The 22,736-nt window shown below is 35.1% G+C and overlaps 1 protein-coding gene and 1 long non-coding RNA gene across 2 annotated transcripts in view; one reads left to right on the top strand and one right to left on the bottom strand.

Annotated features, from left to right (window-relative positions):
• The window catches only part of FRAS1 (Fraser extracellular matrix complex subunit 1), a 488,324-nt gene that overhangs the window by 427,300 nt on the left and 38,288 nt on the right, over positions 1 to 22,736 (top strand). Inside the window, exons 54-59 of the mRNA XM_074276760.1 lie at positions 8,026 to 8,272; positions 10,270 to 10,614; positions 10,909 to 11,069; positions 11,515 to 11,662; positions 15,609 to 15,814; positions 18,116 to 18,272. Of these exons, the coding sequence (XP_074132861.1) occupies positions 8,026 to 8,272; positions 10,270 to 10,614; positions 10,909 to 11,069; positions 11,515 to 11,662; positions 15,609 to 15,814; positions 18,116 to 18,272 (1,264 nt within the window). The remainder of the gene's footprint in view (positions 1 to 8,025; positions 8,273 to 10,269; positions 10,615 to 10,908; positions 11,070 to 11,514; positions 11,663 to 15,608; positions 15,815 to 18,115; positions 18,273 to 22,736) is intronic.
• LOC141548014 (uncharacterized) overlaps positions 20,801 to 22,736 on the bottom strand; it is a 50,479-nt gene continuing 48,543 nt past the window's right edge. Inside the window, exon 3 of the long non-coding RNA XR_012483722.1 lies at positions 20,801 to 22,064. This is a non-coding gene — a long non-coding RNA (uncharacterized LOC141548014). The remainder of the gene's footprint in view (positions 22,065 to 22,736) is intronic.

Here is a 22,736-nt window from a genome sequence, read left to right as displayed (position 1 = left end):
CAATTATAATGTGTTATCAGCTTAACTAGGGAAATTTTAATTTTCTCAAGACTGAAAAATCTTTGAATCTTAAAAACTCAAAGTAATGAATAATGGTAGACTTTTGTGGAGTGTGAGCATCAAGGGGACCTTCCTAGTGGCCCTGAAATCTTATTACATAGGTTGTCACTTAAACCAGCTCTACCTAAGCTTGCCCTCTGTTCAAGCTACTATAAAGAGAGTCACTTTTTCTGTTGAGTATAATGAGTTATTCTAATCAATACACATCCTTCTAAAAGGCTCTGGGTTCATGTTTCATTGAAGTGTTTTTTAATGCCATTGACTTTCCTGTATGCATAATTCTTAAATGAAAAGAAGATATACACACTCCCTAAAGATTCATGGTCAAATCTTTTTTGACCCCCAAATGGGTCACAACTTTTAAGGAGAAAGGCAAAAAAACAATTAGATATAGACCTCACATTTAGACAGGCAAATTTTTGTTTTCTTTGAAAGAGGAAAGAAAAACAACTTGATATGAATTGTTACAATTTTGATGCTTTTTTAATCAAAACAATTTGGTTTATAGATTTTAAATGACCCTAAAAGTCTTTGACTATAACCATATAAACAAAATGTTTCAGTTTATATCAAAGTCAAGCAAAACCCATTTCCCTGTTTCTCTCCATTTTTTATTCATAAAGATCCTCCTCTTCATATGTAGATTTTAGTTTTCTACACAAAGTAAAACTGGAATAAAACCATGAAATTTTGTCATTTATTTTATAAATAAATACATTGTTGTTCAGCCATGATGTCTGACTCTTTGTGACCCCATTTAGGGTTTTCTTGGCAAAGGCACTGATGTAGTTTGCCATTTCCTTCTCTAGCTCATTTTATAGATGAAGAACGTTACTTCTTAGTTCAAATTATGGGGAAGTGACTTGCCAAGGTCACACAGCTAATAAGTGTCTGAGACTAGATCTGAACTCAGAAAGATGAGCCTTCCTGACTCTAGATCCAGTTCCATGTCCACCTTCTTCATTAGAGCAATTGCCTAGCATTGGAATCTTTAAATCAAGGAGAAGAGGTATTTTAAAAATCACTTTCTTTGTATAATTACAAATTGATTCCCAGAATGTGTGAACCAATTCAGAATTCCAGCAACAATGCTTCAGTGTGTCTTGTTGGTGTTAAGTAATTTCAGGCATGTTTGATTCTTTGTGACCCCAGTTTTCTTGGCAAAGATATTGGAATAGTTTTCTATTTCCTTATGCAGCTCATTTTAGAGATGAAGAAACAAAGGCACAAACATGATTAAGTATTGTCCCAGTAATTGTCTGAGGCCACTTTTGAATTCAGGAGAATGAGTGTTCCTTTCTCCAGGTCTTGGCACCCAAATCCATTGTACTATCTACCTGATATTTTAGTTTGCCTGTCTTTCCACAATAGCTCCAATATAAACTATTCCTAGCTTTTGCAATCTCTGTCAAACAAAGTTGTTTTCATTTTTGCATTTCTATTATTAATGATGTGGAACATTCTTTCTTATGATTGTTAATAATAGGAATGTAGTATAATACCATGCTTTAAGAATTGTGATCTAAGAAATGAGGAAATAAATGATTTCAGAGAGATTTTGAATGATTTGTATGATCTGATAACAGGATGAAATGAGCAGAACAAGAAAAAACATCCTATCATAATATTTCAGTATTAAAAAGTGAATAATTTTGACAGCAATTTCCACCTGCTGATAGAGAGATAAATTATTCAGATGGAAGATGAGAAATAGTATACTTTTTGAACATATCCAATAAAGAAATTCATTCTGCTTGCTTACTATGCATATTTATTATAAGAAATAATATGAGGAATTTCTTTCCTAGTGGAGTACATGATGGGAAGAAAAAAAAAAGAAATTTCTATTAATATTTGCAATTATTCTTTTGAGATATGTTTGTTCAAATTCTTTGAGCACTTATTCACTGGGTAATGGATTTTGGGCTCCTTTATTTCCATTAGTTGAATATATATCTTAACTTGTCCTAATTGTCCTAATATATTTCATGCATAGGCTTTTCCAGTTGATCATTTCCCTTCTTCTCATAAGCACATTATTTTCTTAATTTAAAATATTTTATTTTCAGTTCCAAATTCTCTTTTTCCCTGGACCTCCTCCCAAAGAAATATAATATCCATTCTACATAAGAAGTCATATGAAAAATATTAAAAATATAAGTCATGTTGCAAAAAAGAGGAAAAATACATTAATTTTATTCAAAGGCTTTTTCATTTTATATAATCAAAATTTTCTATATCATCTTTTGAAATTGCCTATATCTCTTATATGGTTAGATATTCTCCCCCTACCATTGTATTTGCATAACATATGACTTGCTACTCTTCTAACTTTATGATTTTTAAAATCTTTATTATTCAGCTCATATGTCCATTGTGCTAGAAAATATTTGTCTAACATTAATTTTATCCAAATTTCTTTTCAGTTTTCCTAGGGAAGTTCCTAGGAAGTTCTTTCATAGGTAATTATTTCAAGTTTATCAGACGCTATTACTAAGTTCCATTATCTATGATTCTTCCTTGTCCACTTTGTTGCACTGATCACCGTTTCTATTTTTTTTTAAAACACTGCCAATGGTTTTTATACATTCACTGCTTCATGATTTAGTTTTAGGTCTAGAAGTTTCATTCCCTCTTCCTTCCTATCTTTTTCATCATTTTCCTGATATTCTTTTTTTTCTCTAAATGAATTTTGTCATTATTTTGTCTTGCATTGTAAAATATTCCTGGGTAGTTTGGTATAGGATTAAATCTGTAAATTAATTTTGGTAGCTTTGTCATTTTTATAATTCTACTGTGGTCAGTCAATGAACATTAAATATTCCTGCCAGTATTTGAATTTTTTAAGAAGCATTTTGCAAATGTGCCCATACAAGAATTGCATATGCTTTGGTAGGTTGAATGACTACTAAATATTTCATATAGTTTTGTATTTATTTTGAATAGGATTTTCCTTTCTATTATTGATCCCCTGTTTTTGTCATTGCTATATAAAAATGCCATTTAATTTTCTGAATTATTTTGCAGCCTTATAATATTATTGAAGCTACAATCTCAATTAATTTTTTTTTTGCTGATTCCTTAGGATTTTCTAACTAAAATATTATATCATAATCAAATAGGGATAGTTCTGCCTCTCTTCATCAAACAATAAGCCTTTATCTAGTAGTCACTAGGTGCCAGATATTATGCAAGGTTCACAGATTACCAAAAAGGGCAACAACAGTCCTTTTTCTCCAGGGACTATTGAATTGGAGAGATGTCATATAAATAATTAGGTACATACAAGATACAGGCAGAGTCAGCGGAAGGTAACTTTAGAGAGGAAGTCATTATCAGTCTCAAAAGTCTTCTCTAGAAGATACCATTTGAGATGTCTTAAAGGATGTCAGGAATTCCAAAAAGCAGAGGAAAGGAAGTAGAATATTTCAGGCATGGGCTTCCAGGCATCTAAAGGTACCAACAAAGAAGATAGGTCATGGTTTGGAAAGCACAGCAAGTAGACCAGTATGGAATTATAGATTATATTAAAGGGAGTAAAGTGTAAGGAGACTGAGGGGATAGGAAGAGACCAGATTGTGAAGAAATTTGCATGCCAATAAAAGGACTTTATATCTGCTCTTCACAGTTAATAGAGAGCCAATGATGACATGGGTAGTCCAAAGAAATTTAAGTAAATCTCTTTGTCAGTTGTGAAAAGCAAAAGGGCCCAGTTAGTGTCCTCCTTCAGGCAACCATGAAACTCCCAAAGATCCGCATTAAAATATAATTGAGAAATATTTAACAAAATAAATAACAAAGCAAAATAAAAAAAATAGGCAATACAATATAGATAATGTTAATTTGTGATTTTTTAAGTCAATATGCAGACCATAGGTATCAGGGATTTTTGAGTTCAACATCACTGGTGCTGAGGATAGGATTGGAGTGGGGATCAGAGAAATCAATTAGAAGTCTATTGCGAAGTGATGAAAGCATGAATAAGGATGATGCCCCAATGAATAGAGAGAGGGACTGTATATGAATGACATGAAGTTAGAAAGACCAAGATTTAACAACTGGCATTTTTATGCTTTTATCTTAACTGCTTTTGCTAGCACTTCTAGAACTGTCTCAAAGAATATGAAGGAACTTCCTGGATTTATTTCTTTATTTATTGGGAAAGCTTCTAGTGTCTTTTTAAATGTATATAATGGTAGCTTTTGGTTTCAGATAGACACTTCTTAATTATTATATACATATACATAAACACACAAACATATATACACACATATACATATATAAATTATATGTGTGTATATACAGTATATACAGGGAGGAGAGAGACAGAGAGAGAGACAAAGAGAGAGAGAGAGAGAGAGAGAGAGAGAGAGAGAGACAGAGACAGAAACAGAGAGAGACAGAGAGAGAGAGCACAAGCAAGTGCATGCAAAGGGAGGGAGAGGGCAGAAGGGAGTAAGGAAGAGAGAGGGAGAGATGGAAGAAAGGAGAGAGGAAGAGGGAGAGAAATTTAGCACAAATGAATGTTGTCTTCTTTTATTTTCCTTTTCTTTATATTTGAAAGTCTTTCTCTTGGCCACTTGGCAGAATTTTTTGATCATTAGAATTGTTAAATATAATTACTGTATATCTTGAATAATGTACAAAAGTTCCTTCCCCCTGCCCAGAAATGATTTGTGGATTCTTTCTATTGGTTTATTTTCTGTATTCAAAAATTCTAGGTATACATTATGATTTTCAGATTTTTCAATTTCTCATGTTCTTTTGAGAGTATGTGTTTCCTATATTGTTTTTGAATATTCTAAATTCAAGATTAGTGACCTTTGACTTTTATAGGGTATATGGTTTTGTTTTTAAACATTGTTGCTTTTTGTTTCTCTTTTGCAAGATTTCTCTTTACTTCAATATTTTTGTATTCCAGATTTATTCATCTATCTTCTATTTCTTTAGATTTAATTTTTTTCCATTTTACTAATTATTTACATTTCAAGAGCAGGCAATTCCAACTTTTTCTCCTTCCTAATTTCTTATCTTATGAATTTCTTTTCTCTTATATCCTTTATAATAATACCTTGAAATATCTTCTTTTTGTTTCATATTTTCTTATATAAATCCACAGAATTCTGAGTTTTATTTGACATTAGTTCAGTTTTTTTTGTCTTAGAATATTTTTAAAGAGGGCTTTGTAATTCTTTAAGGATTGAGTGTTCATCTTTTTTTTCTAGTTGTATGATCTTTTCTGTTGATTTATCTTCTCTGGGTTTTTACTGTTATTTTCTTTTTCTTTAAATCTTTGTATTTTGACTTTTTTCTTCACATTAACCAATCACTCATCATTTATCTTCTCCCCAAATTGCTAGTGGGTACAATTCTCTTGCAGTAGTCTAAAGTATTTCCTTACTCTCCTTCCATCTTGTGGGATTTCTGGGTAACCAAATCTATATAGTCTTCGCAGAGTAGGGAAGAACTGGATCCAGAGGAGTTTCAGTCTTCTTCCTTAAGCAGCCATTCACTGTGACTCACCCTGATCTAGTTTTTTCTTTGACTATCAATCAGTTGGCATTTGCCATTTTTGCAGAATTGAAAAAGGTATTCTGGAAAGAATTTCTGTAGCTTTGGCAGGTTTTTTACTTTGGTGTGCCCAATGAAGAAAATATCATGATCTTTCTCCCTTACAGAATTTCTCCTAGTCAGAATCATTGTTGGTTGCATATTGCCAGTGGGATGGGACAGGGTGAGGAGGGTCTCAGAGAGAGTTCTATGCCTTGTGAGATGCCTTGTGTTGTCCTCAGCATTTCTCCTAAGAGCATAGTTGCTGGTGAAGGACTGACATTTTATATGTTGGCATTATTTGGTATTAACTGACAATTATCTATCTCCCTCCCCCCACTTTTTTTTAATAGTTTTTATTTACCAGATATATGCTTGGGTAATTTTGCATTGACAATTGCCAAACCCTTTGTTCCAATTTTTCCCCTCCTCCCCCCACCCCAGATGGCAGGTCGACCAATATATGTTAAATATGTTAGAGTATAAATTAAATACAATATATGTATACATGACCAAACAGTTGTTTTGCTGTACAAAAAGATTTGGACTTTGAAATAATGTACAATTAGCCTATGAAGGAAATCCAAAATGCAGGTGGACAAAATTAGAGGGATTGGAAATTCTATGTAGTGGTTCATAATCATCTCCTAGAGTTCTTTTGCTGGGTGTAGTTGGTTCAGTTCATTATTGCTCTCTTGGAACTGATTTGGTTCATCTCATTGTTGAAAATGGCCTCGTCCATCAGAATTGATCTTAATTGATAGTATAGTTGTTGAAGTATACAACGATTTCCTGGTCCTTCTCATTTCACTCAGCATCAGTTCACATAAGTCTCTCCAGGCCTTTCTGAAATCATCCTGCTGGTCATTTCTTACACAACAATAATATTCCATAATATTCATATGCCACAATTTATTTAGCCAATCTCCAATTGATGGGCATCCACATAGTTTCCAGTTTCTGGCCACCACAAAGAGGGCTGCCACAAACATTCTTGCACATACAGGTCCCTTTCCCTTCTTTAAGATCTCTTTGGGATACCCAGTAGTAACACTGCTGGGTCAAAGGGTATGCACAGTTTGATAACTTTTTGAGCATAGTTCCAAATTGCTCTCCAGAATGGCTGGATGTTTTCACAATTCCACCAACAATGTATCAATGTCCGTGTTTTCCCACATCCCCTCCAACATTGCGCATTATCTTTCCCTGTCATTCTAACCAATATGACAGGTGTGTAGTGGTATCTCAGAGTTGTCTTAATTTGCATTTCGCTGATTAATAATGATTTGGAGCATTTTTTTCATATGACTAGAAATAGTTTCAATTTCTTTATCCGAGAATTATCTGTTCATATCCTATGACTATTTATCAATTGGAGATTGGCTTGATTTCTTATACATTAGAGTCAATTCTCTATATATTTTGGAAATGAAGCCTTTATCTGAACCTTTGACTGTAAAAATGTTTTCCCAGTTTATTTTTTCCTTTCTAATCTTATCTGCATTACTTTTGTTTCTACAAAAACTTTTCAATTTGATATAATCAAAGTTTTCTACTTTGTGATCAATAATGATTTCTAGTTCTTCTTTGCCTCCCCCCATTTTTAGGAGTTTCTGAGAGGTTGGGAGTGGGAAACTGTGGAAAATGTCTCATTTATTATCTTGTTGGTTATATGATAACTAGCTCTTCCCATATGTTCACTATAGGAAATTCTCAAGTTTGTTCCAATTGTATTCCAGATATTTTAGATTCAGGTTATTTTAATATTGAAAAATTAGCTAAATATTCAGCCAACCCATTTTATGCAAATTCATTTTTGTAAGTTCATGCTCCATTCTCCTTTTCTTTTCAATGCTAAAGCTAGACAAGTCTGATATTGAGTTTGGGAAAGAAAAAAGAAATCTGCTTTTGAATCTGGTGTTTATATAAGAAGAACTGGTTATTTTAGAGCAAGAGGGAAACTTTCTAGACAAAAAATTGTCCAAGGTACTCATCAAAGAGCAAGGTGGTAGTTAGTTTTATGTATTTTCATAACTTGAGGATTGGAAAATAAATTCTTATATTTTTATAACTTCAGAATTAGAAAGTATCTTCTGACTTTTTCATAATTTGAAAATTCTTATATATTTCATAACAAAGACTAGAAGGTCTTTATAAAGCAGCTCCCATTTTTCAGATAAAACAACTGAGGTATGAAAATAGAAATTCTTTTATCAATACCAGGTAAGTTGGTATGAGAGGTTGAGTTAGAATTCATTTCCTTTCTGAATTTGGTGCCTTATCTCATAGGACTCTTTCTCAGGTATACATCAATGTGAAGAGCCTGGAGAGAGTCAGAAACAGGGAGTGCTTGTTATTAGAAATCAGCTGTCATAGGCTTCTGATGTGAACCTCTTGTTATTCTCTTAATGACAGGTACAATTTGATGAGCGAGAAGATACAAAATCCTGCACTATTGTAATTAATGATGATGATATATTCGAAAACATTGAATTCTTCACTGTGGAGCTCAGCATGCCAGCTTATGCCTTGTTGGGAGAGTTCACCCAGGCCAAGGTCATTATTAATGATACTGAAGACGAACCTACATTACAATTTGATAAGAAGATCTATCGGGTCAATGAGAGTGCTGGATTTCTATTTGCACCTATTGAAAGAAAAGGTCAGTTCATGAGCATTCTTGCTGTTATGTGGGAGTTTAAAGCTTAATAAGAGTGGAGTAATGGAATTTCAGCTTTATTCCCAATTCTGTGGGGGGGCCTTGGCAAATCCATTTTATTAAGACAGATTCTTTCCTATGCCAAAGGTGTTCCTGAGAAGTTAATCTAGAACTTAGCAAAGCATATTCACTTTAGTGAAGCTGTTCCCAGATAGTCCATTAGTGGACTCAAGGAGGACTCATCTAATAGGAGTGAGTCACTGTTACTTCCTTCAGTGTCTACTAATGAGGAGTAATGTCATTAAAGAGAAGAGCAGAGTTCAGTGTCCCAGTTTCTCAATCTTTAAAATAGCACAGAAAATATTTATCACCTGCCTATCTCAGTAGCATAATGACGTCCCATTCTAGCCTTTCAGAGTCTTAAATAAAAGAGCCTGGATGATACATAATAGAAAATAAATGCATTGAGCTCCAAAAATGCCATTCTTTCCTCGGTTATTTCCCCTCAACAGAATAAGCAGTATGCTGAAGGCTTCCATTAATTCAGCCTAATAGACAAGCTACACTGGATGAGTAGCTACAAAACATATATACAAGCTTTCCATCCCTCTTCCCCCACCATGGTAAATAGGAAAATCAATAGAATCTATTCTTTATCAGCAACCTGACTCAAAAGATTGTTTCTGCCTTGTTCTGAGAAAGGAAGTAACTATTTATCAGGCTGACCTGACCCTCTGGTGCTCCGAGGTAAAGAATGCATTCCAAGATAATTCTCTGAGACAGCTCGGTGAAGAGAAAAATAGAATCAAGGATAGTGTCACCCTTGTGTCCAAGACTGTGGTTTCATCAGTTTAGGATCTCAGGACCATACATAAAGATTACAACACTTCTCAAAGATTGATCTTAGATGGTTGCTTAAGAGCAAAGGTCAGAAAATTATGCCCCCTACTTTTGTATGACTTTCGAGCTAAGAATGTCTATTTTCCATTAAAAAATTATATTTCAAAATAAATATAAATTTATATTTTCTGAGGCTTACATAAGCTGATTATAGCCATATTTGGCCCTGGAGCTATAGTTTGCTGACCCCTGACCCTGGAGTCAGAAGGATATAGTGATTTACCCAAAGTCACAGAGCTCAAAAGTGTTAAAGGCAGGATTCTAACACTGGTCGACCTGATTTGAGGTCTAGCATTCTCTCCACAGACCATGCTGCCTACCCTTCTATGGTGAACCATTCAAGGTAAAAATCAAAACAAAAATTATGGGGATTTATGATTTTACGATGTTATAAAATAAAGACTCTTAGCAATTGAATCCCCTTAAAAGCCATGGGGATGCCAAGAGAATGAGTATTTTTCTTTAAATGGTTGTTAAGTTCATTATTAAATCTGCTGACTAGAAATTAATGTTGCAAATATTGTATGCTCCATAAAACCACAGTGTTGCCGTTTGGTGAACAAGTCGGGTTCATTGATTTCTTTGGGCGGCAACCCAGACGTGATCATGGGCTGATAAAAGAGAAACAGTAGAGAAGATAAGTAAAATTGTTTCTACAAACATGCATTTTTTTTTTGCAAGCTCATTCCTTTATGGGAGTTTAACTGCAGAAGTAGATTCATAAAACCTGTGAACTGAGAACTACCTTCAGGAGACAACTACTTTGCCTCTTTTAAAGCAGTGAATATGTCCCTTATCTCTCTAAGCACGATGTTTGTTGATGGAAGGTAGGGGGTTTAGGTAATGAGTCTTGTGAATTAACAGAGCACTCAATAGGAAATCCATCTCTGGCAGTTGGGTAAAATAGTTGAATCCTCAGGTGGTTTAAGGTCATTTGACCTTAAAAGAAGATACAATTTAAGAAATTTCCCAGCAGATCTTTGAAGGAATTAGCTATGGAAGCTAAGGGTTGCAGACATACAAAAGCTATCAAAGATTCATGTGAATATTTAAGAAATATTCATCTTCACATTTTTGTTTTCCTAACCTTTCCATTTCAGGAGATTCCAGCAGCATCATATCTGCCATTTGCTACACCATCCCCAAATCAGCTAGGGGAAGCAGTCTCTATGCTCTTGAATCAGGATCTGATTTTAAATCAAGGGGAATGTCATCTGAGAATCGTGTAATATTTGGACCTGGGGTCACTACTTCCACCTGTGATGTCATGCTGATTGATGATAGCGAATATGAGGAAGAAGAAGAGTTTGAGATTGCGCTGGCAGGTGCTTCTGACAATGCCCGAATTGGAAGTGTAGCTTCAGCCAAGGTATTCATTGGGGGCCCCAATGATGCTTCCACAGTGTCCCTGGGCAGCACAGCATACACCGTCAGTGAAGATGCAGGTAAATAATGCAAAATCCAACTACCTCCTTCTGCCCCTTCCATTCCCATCCCTTTTTTCTTACCATTAAAAGTGGCCATGAGAGCAAGTGACCTTCTCTAGTATATGTTGTTATTGTTCAGTTGTTTTAATCATGTCCAACTTTTTGTGCCCTTATTTTTAGATTTTCTTGGCAAAGATACTGCAATAGTTTGCCATTTCCTCACTACTTGAAAATAAAACTTTTATTCTCTTAGGAGGAAAAAAAATTCAGTCTCAAGGTGATTACCAAAAATCTGTGTTGCTTTCATTCCAGGCACAGTGGAGATCCCTGTTATCCGACATGGTACTGATCTCTCCACTTTTACATCAGTGTGGTGTGCAACTCGTCCTTCTGACCCACCTTCTGCCACTCCAGGGGTTGACTACATTCCAAGCTCTAAAAAGGTGGAATTTCGTCCTGGTGACACTGAACAGGTGAGGGGGAACAAAGATCACCAGAGAATAAAGTCAGAAGGATGGAGAACCCTGATGACATAGGCACTTCTTAATTAATTAATGAAGGCATCATTTCTTTTTGCTCACCACCATGATGTCATTTTGCACCATTGCAGTCTGTACTTTATTCACAAAAAAAAGGCAGAAACAAAAACTTCGTGGAAGAACTTCCATAACATGTCATTAATGTTCTGGTGTCTTAGAACTGTACTTCCCCTCTAGAGATAGCAGATATATTTACATATAAAGTATTTACTTCATGTTTTTACATATGAAGTCCTGAAAACAGAACACTGGGAGAAAACAGTGTTTTCAGTTTAAGATTAAAGAGCACCCACAGATAAACTCTATCACCTGGCCTTTGGTTTACCAAACACAAGTGTATTCTAGGTCTTTGATAAGTTTCATTTTTATCTTTTTCTAGCACTGCCCATTGGTCATCTTGGATGATGCTCAGTATCCTGCGATTGAAGGATTAGAGACATTTGTGGTTTTCTTGAGCTCAGCACAAGGAGCAGAGATGACCAAACCTTTCCAAGCCATCATTGCCATCAATGATACATTTCAAGATGGTAAGATCTAGGATGAGCTTTCTCAAGTGGTGGATCTGATTGCATTTCCATATTTCCTTCAGGGTTTTCTTCTTTGACAGAATGAATGAGATGGAAAAATGGTTCCATTCAATGGAAAAAAAACTCACATTGTAATTATTTTAAAAATCCATGAACACAGTATTTTTGTGGAGCAATAACTGTAGCAAAAGGTCTTGCTTTCTCAGAATTGAAGATTACAAGGAAGAGAAGGAGATAAAACTGGATTTTTTTTTCCACAGAGGATTTAAACATTATCATTTTGCAGCAAGGGAAATTCTTCCTTCATTTTCCTTTTCTTTACCTCCTTTTATTTTCATCTCTTGCTACAAATTAATAGTCAATCTGGTGCTTCCTAGATAATAGTGCTTTGTAATATATGCCCACTAATGTTACTGTGACTTCTCTTTCTCTCTCTCCCTTTCCTTTCTTTTTTCCTTCTCTCTCCTCTCCTACTACCTCTTTTTCTCCCCCCTCCCTGTCTTGATGTTTAATATACACAGCAAATGCTCTTTAATTGTTTATTCATGTTCCATCGAGTACTGATATTGGAGTTTTATAGAATCATAGGGTCCAAGGAGTTCAAATTATAAACAACTCAAGGATAGAGACCATGTTTTATTTGTCCCTGGATTTGCCCTCAGCTCCTAGCTTACATGCTGCTTTGTACATAGCACGTGCTTCATATTTATTGAAGTACTGAATTGAATGTAATTTGTGTTCTAAGCTTCAGGACAAATTGCATTAATTTCTCAATATAAATGGATCTACAATTTTTAGGGGCCTTCAGAGAAGGACATTCTTCTGCTTCTTTAAATGTCAGTAATCTATAACACTAATATTGTATTTTATGACCATAATCTACAAAATTCTTTCTTTTAGCTAACTTGAATCTAAACCTTAAGTTTAAAATCTAAACCTAAAATGATCCCATTTTAGTCCATTTTCTGTCCAGTTCTCACTGGAGATGGAGAACCCCTGATTGTTATCATGGTCCTCATTGTCATTATCATCATCATTATCATTGACATTTCAAACATACACATATATAATATTCACACCATCAGCAATACAAATATGTGTAAGTACACAAAAGTATTCATGTAATGCATATAGACATATATATGCACTGAATATATAAACTAAACACATGTGCATATGATAAGATATATTGGTGCATATATGTGGCACATATATCTGCATAGCAAAATGTAACATGCATTATACATTTAGGCAATACATAAGTGTACTTACCTGTGTGTATATATATATATATATGCATTTTAATATATATGTGTGCATATGTGTGTATTTTTGTATGTATGATATATATGCATATGATTTCACTAATATGCATTCCTAGAGAGAAAACTCCCCTTCTCAACATATATTTTGTACCTCTTCTGCAGATCATAATCTTGGAGAGTTTCTAGGACATTGTGAGACTAAGTGACTTAGCCAAAGTCACATAGCTAGATGTTAGAATCAGAACTTAAACCCAGGATCTTTCTCACCCCAAGTCTGGGTCTTTCATTGCTCCACCATTGTTCTCAATATAGTGAGTTCTGAAACACTTAAAGGCCACTAGAGTCACCTCCAGATTAAACCTCATTTCCTCTTAATTTTCATCCATAGATTCCAAATCCTTAAATCATCTTTAATCATCTTTGTGACTCTCTTAGATTGGCTTTTTACTGTAGAGTCCAAAACTGGAAACAGCAACAACAATAATAATGATAATAACAATAGTCAACATTTGTATGGCATTTTAAAGTTTGCAGAGCACTTTAAAAATATCATCTTGTTTGATCCTTATAATGACCCTATCATTATTAATCTCATTTTACAGATGAGGAAACTGAGACTGATAGAAATTAAAATGACTTATCTGGAGTCACGCAATATAATGCAGAATTTGAATTCAGGTCTTCTGGACTTCAACTCCATGAACTTTTCCACTTAACTACTTATAGTACCCGAATTATGTTATGTCAGGTGTTAAGTAATATTATAACATCAGAATTCCTGTGGAGGATCATGCTCCTGTTTATACAACCATACCATTTGCAATCCTCCTAAACTTGAAGGAACTTTGAAAGTGTCCTTTCCTATCTTGCTTACTAACCTTACAAAATCTTACATTTTTCAATATTACCACAGGCACTGGAGTTGAAGTTGACTCAGAATATTATTAAGAAGATCAATAAGTTATTGATTGAATGAGCCCCTAACATGTACAATATACTGTCTCAATTCTTTAGTAGATAGCAAGAATTTTAAGGACAAGCCCCACCATCTGGTTGGCTCATTGATTAAACATCATCAACATTATCACTTTCCTTTGCCCTTGTCTCTGATTTGATACTACCCGACTCAGCTTCACAACAACTAGAATCCTAGGGAAATTGTTGAGAGCAAACCTCATTCTATGAGGCTTTGAGCTTCATTTCATCCAGGACCTGGAGCTATTTTTTTTATCTCTTTCAAGGTAGAAGCTAGACATCATCACCACAAGCTTTTCACCCTACATGCTATTTTTATATGTGTCACAACCTTAATTTGTTGACTTGAATGTGCCCAAATACCCAAAGCCATTATAATTTTCTTTAGGTAATGGTGTTCTTTGAAGAAGAGTCTTTTGAATGCTTTTAGGAATAAATTTTATTTGCTAGGCTTGTTAGATAATGAATATATATTTTTATTAATATCAAAAGTCATGGGCACTACACATATTTTAGGTAAATCAAGTCATCTTCCCAAAGCTTCTGAACATCACAGGATTAGGTGTTGTTTGGACCTTCATTCCTCAACCCCCATTTCCAGGTTTAGCAGTCTTAAGAGGCCATAATGGGAAAAGATAAGAGGATTTCCTACAGATCTAGAGACTAGGCTGAACATAGGGCATGTTAATGTTTGTTTGCTTGGCAATCCCTGTGGTGCCCTAAGCACTCCTATGGGCCAGTGATGATTTCTATTAAAACTTAGAATCCAAACCCAGAAAGTAGCCAGGAGTCAATAGCTTATCAGTTAGACATCAGAATTGGGAGATAGGCAATGTGGTCATGAAAACTGGACTTAGAGGCAGAATCCTGGTTCTCCTCCTAGCTTAGGTAATCATGCCCATTCTCTGGTCCACTGTTTTCTCCTCTGTAAAATGAAAATCTTGGACAGTCCTGGACACATCCAGATCTATGGTCCTGGAATCATAGAACTTTGTAGTAGAGATTGTTAGGGAAAAAAGAAAGAAGCCCTTCCACTTCCAAGGAGCTGACAAACAAGTGAAAATATGTCATCATGGAAATACCGGGAATATCTGCACAGAGATATTTGTGGGCAGCTAGGTTGCATAGTGATTAGAGTGTCGCATAGAGAATGAAACATCTGGGTCCAAATGAAGCTTAGATACTTACTACCTGTGATCCTCAACCTTTTCTCAGTCTCTTTATCTGTAAAATGAGGATAATAATAATACCTTTCTCTTAGAATTTTTGTGAAGATAAATTGAGATAATGTTTGTAAAACACTTTGCAAACCTTAAAAGTAATATATAAATGCAAGCTGTTCTTGTTTATACAAAATATACATCAGCTTTCCTTTAAACTCCATGTAAATGTGTAGGTTGGAATACAATCCACCCCATGACAGAAGCCCATTTCCTCTAAGAGCCCCATGTTCTTTAGAAACCACATGCTCTTCTTGCCCCATTTTATTCCAGTATAAAATGTTCCTCATTGCAAGAACAAAAACTTTGCCTTGAGAACCAGATGTAGTGTGTCCCATGTTGCTTATATGAGTTTTCATTGCTGCTGTCCCACTGTGCAGTTGATGAGTTCTTTCTTCAGTCACTGGTTCTGTAGCTGGGTACCGTGGCCACAGAGAAATTCCTGGGAAGCTAATGAGGACATTGTTCTTGCATCCATCTTTCTAGTGCCCAGCATGCAGTTTGCTAAGGATTTGTACCTAGTGAAGGAAAAGGATGGCATTCTGCACATTCCCATCATTCGAAGTGGAGACCTGAGCTATGAATCTTCAGTGAGATGCTATAGCCAGAGCCAAACAGCCCAAGTCATGGCAGACTTCGAGGAGAGAAGGAATACGGATGATTCACGTATCACATTTTTGAAAGGGGAGAAGGTGAGTACATTACGTGAGATACTCCTGTCAGCCTTGGTATGCTGACTTTGGTCAAATTGGTAATTTTGGCAAATTCTCGACATTCTCAGAGTTAATACTTATTCATAATATGAAACAAGTGGTTAGTATAGTAGATAGAGCCTAAGGCTTTGGTAGAGAAATGAAATAAGAATTGTAAAGCAATTCTGGATTTTTGTCAAATCCAAAATATGCAGTGTCAAGAGCAACAGAGAAATCAAGATGCTTGAGAGAAAGTCCACATCCAATATTCAGCAATTTAGAGACTTGGTAGCTTAAGGAAAGTCGTTTCAGTTGAATAATGAGTCATAAACCACACTATAGTTGAGAAGAAAGAGAGCAAGAGGGAGCAAAGGCTTTGATTGTAGCCAACTTTTTCAAGGAGTTGAGCTGAGGATTATAGATGTGTGGGATGAGAGCTATGTGGTCATGGCAGGATCTACTGAGAGATAGGAGCGACTTGGACATGTTTGTACCCAGCAGAAAGGATACTCTTTTGTTCTGTGGATTGGTGGTTGTTCCTTGTCCTTGAAGAGAACCAAAATGACATCACTGTTTTGGAATCAAGATTCATGTGTTGACTGGTGGATAAGACCAATAGGAACTTTGAATGCTCTAATACAGATTAGGTACAAATAGCCCATTTATGAACATTTGGAGTAAAGATATCTCTAAATTTGCATATCTTGTGTTTCTTTTGAGCTACTGCAATTCTGCTTTCCTTCCAGTATTTAGGGAGAGCTTGATGATGTTTTTGGGCAGTGGGAATGATAGTGGAGGAAGTCTTCTGAGATAGCCAATATGACTTAGAAAGTATTTGGGCTGAAGTCATTTTTAAATTCAGAAGAAGTCTTTTCTCATAGCTGTGAGAATCCTCAACTGATAGCTAATGAATGTGGTATGGCTTGTGTACAGAGACCTACGTCCTCAGCAGGCCTCTACCAGTGTCCAAAACAGCCTGGCCAAATGTAGAGGAGCCATCTTGGGCCACTCCACATCATTAAGAACTGTTGACTTCAGCTTTAATAGGAATCCCTTCTTCTGGGTTGTCTCCTCCATTTGAATGTTAGTTTTCTGACAATAGGAACAGGAACCATTTTGCTTTTCTGTTTGTAAACTAAGCAAGATGTTTTATACATAGTGATTAATAAATACTTTTTTCATTCATGAATTCTACCTTTTTAACATATTAAGGACGGAATATCTTGTAGTCTTCCCCCTTCTACCTAGAGGCCACAATAGCTTAAGGGCTAGGCCTAGAGTCAGGAAGACCTGCATTCAAATACAACTTCAGATACTTATTTTCCAGCTACATGATTCTGAGAAAGTCACTTCATGTGCCTCAGTTTCCTCAGTCATAAAATGGATATCATATGAGTATACATCTCAGTAGGTGCTTAATTAATATTTGTTCCATTCCTTCCTTTTTTTGCTCTTTATTTGTGACAGAGCTAAAAATGAAAAATCATCATCATCATAGCTAACATTTAAATGGTTATTACTATGTGCCAGACACTATACTAAGTAAGTGCATTACAATTCTTATTTCATTTCAGCCTCATAACAATTATGAGAAATAGGTGCTATTATACCCATTTTACTGATGGAGAAACTGGAGTAGACAGAGGTTAATTAACTTGTTCAAGGTTGCAAAGCCAGATTAGAATTGACTCTAGGTCTGGGACTCTGTCCATTGTGTCATCTAGCTGCCCACATCATAAGTGGTTAGAATCTGGCTTCAAATCACCTGCTCTGATGCTTTCTACCTGTATTCGACCTATATTTTTGGGGGGAGGAAGTCAAGTCATTCAATCTCCATGACCCTCCGTTTCCTCATATAGAAAATTAGGGGGAGAATGAGGCCTCTTGGTCCTTTTCTGCTCTAAAGCTTCTCTGAATTTGAATAAGATTCTATCATTGAGTCTCTGAAGTAAGAATTATACCAAAGAATATTTGTATGTTCTTCTTTACAAATAGATGCATTAGGGAGCAACTAGATGGCTCAGTGGTTAGAGCACCAGCCCTGAAGTCAGGAGGACCTGAGTTCAAATCTGGTGTCAGACACTTAACACTTCCTAGCTATGTGACCCTGGGCAAGTCGCTTAACCCCAACTTAAGCAAAAAAAAACCCAAACCAAAAAAAAAAAAAAAAACAATTGGTGTACTTCTTTAGATGTATTTCTATGACACTTCAGATATCTACAAAATAGAATAATTTTCCCAAAGACATCTAGGAGATGGTTGAACTTTCTTTTCACATCTAAATCTTTGTGTTTGATATAGGTGAAGAACTGCACTGTCTATATTAATGATGACTCGATTTTTGAACCAGAGGAACAGTTCAGGGTCTACCTTGGCAATCCTCTTGGGAATCACTGGAGTGGAGCAAGAATAGGGAAGGGTAACATGGCCACCATCACCATATCCAATGATGAAGATGGTAAGTTTAAAAACTGCCTTAAGTAAATAGTGGCTTGAACAGTGCTTACATAATTAAACATTAGAAGTGCTTTTGAATCAAGGTTCTTTTGGAAATACTTAACAACTGTATGTTTATATAACTTGGAGCAACAAATGACACTTTTATTGAAGATTGGTTCTAAGTTACTAAAAAGAATTCAAAGAACTTGGTAGCCATTAACCTAATCCATCTTCACCATGTTCCTGATAACCACAAGTATGTTATAGCATCGTCCTGAAAAACTGGACCCCAGAGAGGGAAATGGGCATATTCCAAATATATGATAATTCAGTCATAGTGCTGAAAATAGAATTCACCTACCTGAGACCAGTATTTCCTTTGCTTTGAAAGGTTGTATCACTTTCCTGGAAAGGGTCTTATGTAATTTATTCATTTTCCTTATTCAGATTGGCTTATCTAATGACTTGAAAATAAACTGTTTAAGTTACTACTGTACTGATACATATGGGGCATAATTACCATTTAATACCCCTAGTACTGGGTGGGGAAAGGAGATGTTGTTGGAGTAGTTATCTATAACCAGTAAGGAAATATTTAGATGTTGGGGAAAATCAGGAAAAAAAGAGTTCAAAGGACATTTTAGTAATAAATATTTATTAAGTGTCTATTGTGGGAAAAGTACTGTGCTAAATACTAAGAAAGCTGAAGTGATGACTGTGTGAATAATTTGTAGTTCTTGCCTTCAAGAGACTTCCCTCTAGTAGGGGAGATCCATGTTTTAATCCTCAATCTAACCGTCATTCTCTCTAAAAGCAAAATAGTTTGAGAACTTGAGAGAGCTTAATCCTGGGTTCTTGATGGGTAAAGGAAGTATTCTCCTTTAAATTATTTTCAAGGTTATTCTCATGGTTGAAAACCATGACATTATAGCACATAGAAAACTGAAAAGAGACTTCCAGATAGGATGTCTTTCACTCTTTCCTTCATAGTTCTTGATTAGATTATTCTTTCAAACTTGAACTATAGGATCTAGTTAGCTGTAGTAAAAATAGATTTCTCTTTCACTTTTGGTTCTATATAACTCTATGTATAATCAAATATTAATTACTTCTTATGTAGACTTTATGAGGGCTAGGGAAGATCATTCATTCATTCATTCAACAAACATTTAGTGCTTCCTAAATATTATGCACTTTGCAAGAGTTGAGGAAGATAAAAAAGATTGCATCAAACACTTCTTCAAGAAGCTTATAAACTTCTAAGATATAAACACATATTCTTTTAAAAATTATTTAGTATTTTCCCCAGTTATGTATAAAAATAATAATTCATTTTTAAAATGTTGAGTTTCAAATTTTCTCCCTCTCTCCCCATTCTTCATTAAGAAGGCAAGCAATTTGATATGGTTTATGTGTAATCATATAAGATATATTTCTCTGTTAGTCATGCTGTAACAGAAAACATTGAAATACTCCCAAAAATAAAGTGAAAAAGTGTACTTCCATCTATATTTAGACTCCATCAGTTCTTTCTCTGGGATTGGAGAATATTTTTCATTATAAGTCCTTCAGATTGTTTCAGATCATTGTATTGCTGAGCATAGTAAAATCATTCACAGTTGATCATTGTAGAAAATTGCTTTTTTTTGAAATTATCTTTATTTTTCAAATACATGCAAAAATAGTTTTCAACATTCACCTCCACAAAACATTGTGTTCCACATATTTCTCCCTCTCTTTGCACCTCCCCAGGACAACAAGCAATGTGATATAGCCTAAACATGTACAATTCTTCTAAATGCATTTCCATTAAAATATTGCTTTTGCCATATATGATGTTCTTCTGCTCCTACTTGTTTCACTTTGCATCAATATAGACACATATTCAATGTAAAATAAATAAATGGATTATGAGATAAAATGAGAAAGAATTAACTTTACACCCATGGCAGAGATTCTTAATAATTTATTGTGTGTCACAGACCCCTTTGGCAGAATGGTAATCTGTAGACCCTTTCTCAGGATCTTATTTTTGAATATATCCATAAATACATACATATGTATATATACATACATATATGTATGTATATATAAGACCAATTATATTGAAGTACTGTTATCAACTGTTTTTTATTAAACAAGTCTACAGACTACAGATCTATAGAGGTCTAAGAAGGGCTCACAAAAGTAATGACCTTTGAACCAGATCTTGAAGAACTCCTAGAAAAGCAACAGGCAGAGATGGGGAACGGAGGACATTCCAAGAATAAAGAACAACATGAACAAAGTTTTTGAATTGGGAAATCTTGAGATATATTTGGTAGATGGGAATTTATCCATTTGTTTATGAATATTTACATATTATAAAAATATATATATATATGTTTATAAATATTTACATATTTAGAATATGTGAGGATAAGTAGCATGAGATAGAATGGTAGGTTGGAATCAAATTGTGGAGTACCTCAAATGACAAGTTAAGATGTCTATTTGTTAGATTCTCAATCTCCTTGGCCACATCTCTTTGCTCAAATCTTATTTTGCTTTTCTTTTTTTCTGTGATCTTTGGACTTGAAAAGATAGAACAAAATGGACTGTGAGGGAATCAATGCCTAAGATAATGAGGGAGATAGTAAGAGAACATTAAGCCTGAATGATTTCAAATCACTCAATCCAAATGAACTGCATCTTGGTGTTTTGAAGGAGCTAGCAAAGATGAGTGATCTTTGACAGCTCCATGGGGAACAGGAGAGGTCTCACAACATTAGAGAAAGGCAAATGTCCTAATTTCCAAGAAAGAAAAACAACTGCAATCTGAAAAAGTCACTGAGACTGATTTCCATTCTTGGTCCAAGTGATATAATGTATTATTAACAGGATGATTTAGTATGCCATGGTGATCACAGTATACATGGTGATGACAGAGCCAGTGTACTTTATCAAGAATAGATTTAATCATATTTCCCCCTTTTTTGGACATGGTTCCTGTTAGTTTGGGGACAATGCTATACTTAGATTAAATATTTTTGAGTCTTTCCTTTTCTTGTGATCAAGAAAGAGGGGTGTGAGCTAATTGGTGTTAGTTAGGTAGTCTTTGAAGAAGCAAAGAGTAATCCTTGCCCTCAAGGAACTTAAAATCTAAGGAAGAAACAACAAATAAATAAATATGTACAAACAAGCTATATAAAAGATAGGAAATAATTAGCTAAAAGAAGGCACTAGAATTAATAGGGCTTGGGAAAGTTTTTCTAGAAAAGATAGGATTTTAGTTGAGATTTAAAGGAAACTAGGAAAAGCAATAGGAATCATCTTTTGAGAAAGGAGAGCTTTCTGGATATGGGGGGCTATTGGAGAAAATGTCAGAGTTGAGAAATGGAGTGCCTTACTCATTGGATCAAACAGTACAATAAAGTATGAGAAGACAGGGATGTTGGGAGGGAGCTCAATTATGGAGGTCTAAGAAGACACTTTTATATTTGATCCTGGGGGTATAGGGAACCAGTGGCATTTTTTGAGTTGGGGTGTATGTGTATGTGGCATATTGGACACATGTTGGAAAATCAATTTAGTAGCTGAATTGGAGAATAGATTGAAGTGGAGAGAGACTTGAAGCAGATAGACTCGCCCTCATTGTAAGTGACTTGCCATGGAGGTAGTAAGTAACAAAACTGTAATTTGAACCCAAAGATCTCACACCCAGAATCTATATTCTTTCCAGTTCTCTATTGGATGCCCTACAGGCACAGCTCCCATATTATGTGCTGCAAGTACTGAAAACTCCCAGGGACACCATGGTGTGTTTTAATTTCTAAGAGAAACACAAAAAATACAAATGGTTAGGAATCTCTTTTGACCAAGGGGCATTTTGAAAAAATTACAGAGACATTAAGCATACTGTGAACCAAGAAATTTGGGGAACCTTTGCCCTAGTAATTTGTACTTGGCCCTGTCCTGTTTAACATTTTTATCAGTGACTTGGAAAGAGGTACATAATGAAGGCTCATCAAATTTGTAGAGGGCATAAAACTGGAAAGAATTGCTAACGCTGTGAATGACAGAATCGGAATCCAAAAAAGGCCTTAGTGGGCTAGAGTGTTGGGCTGAATCTAATAAGACAAAATTGAATAGGAATGAATTTAAAGTCTCACATTTGAGTTCAACAAAATCAGCTTTATAAGGACAAGATGAGAAAATCATGGCTAGATAAAAGAGATTTGAATATAGTAGAGTATGAATTTGATATGAGAAAACACCATATATGATAGTCAAAGAAGTTAAGTCCAAGACTATGGAGATGGCAATCCTGCTATACTCTGCCCTACTCAGACTGCATCTAAAATATTGTATTTAACTCTGGGAACCAAATTCCAGAAGATTCGTTGAAAAGCTAGAGAGCATGAAATAGGGTAACCAGGATGTTCAGGACTTTGTAATAGTGCCATTTGAGGGATGGTTGAAAGAGCTTGGAATGCTAAGTCTG

This window comes from Sminthopsis crassicaudata, chromosome 6 (genome assembly GCF_048593235.1).
Source record: "Sminthopsis crassicaudata isolate SCR6 chromosome 6, ASM4859323v1, whole genome shotgun sequence".
Lineage (NCBI taxonomy): Eukaryota > Metazoa > Chordata > Mammalia > Dasyuromorphia > Dasyuridae > Sminthopsis > Sminthopsis crassicaudata.
Note: the sequence above shows the minus strand (reverse complement) of the source record. Positions and strands in the feature narration are given on the sequence as shown.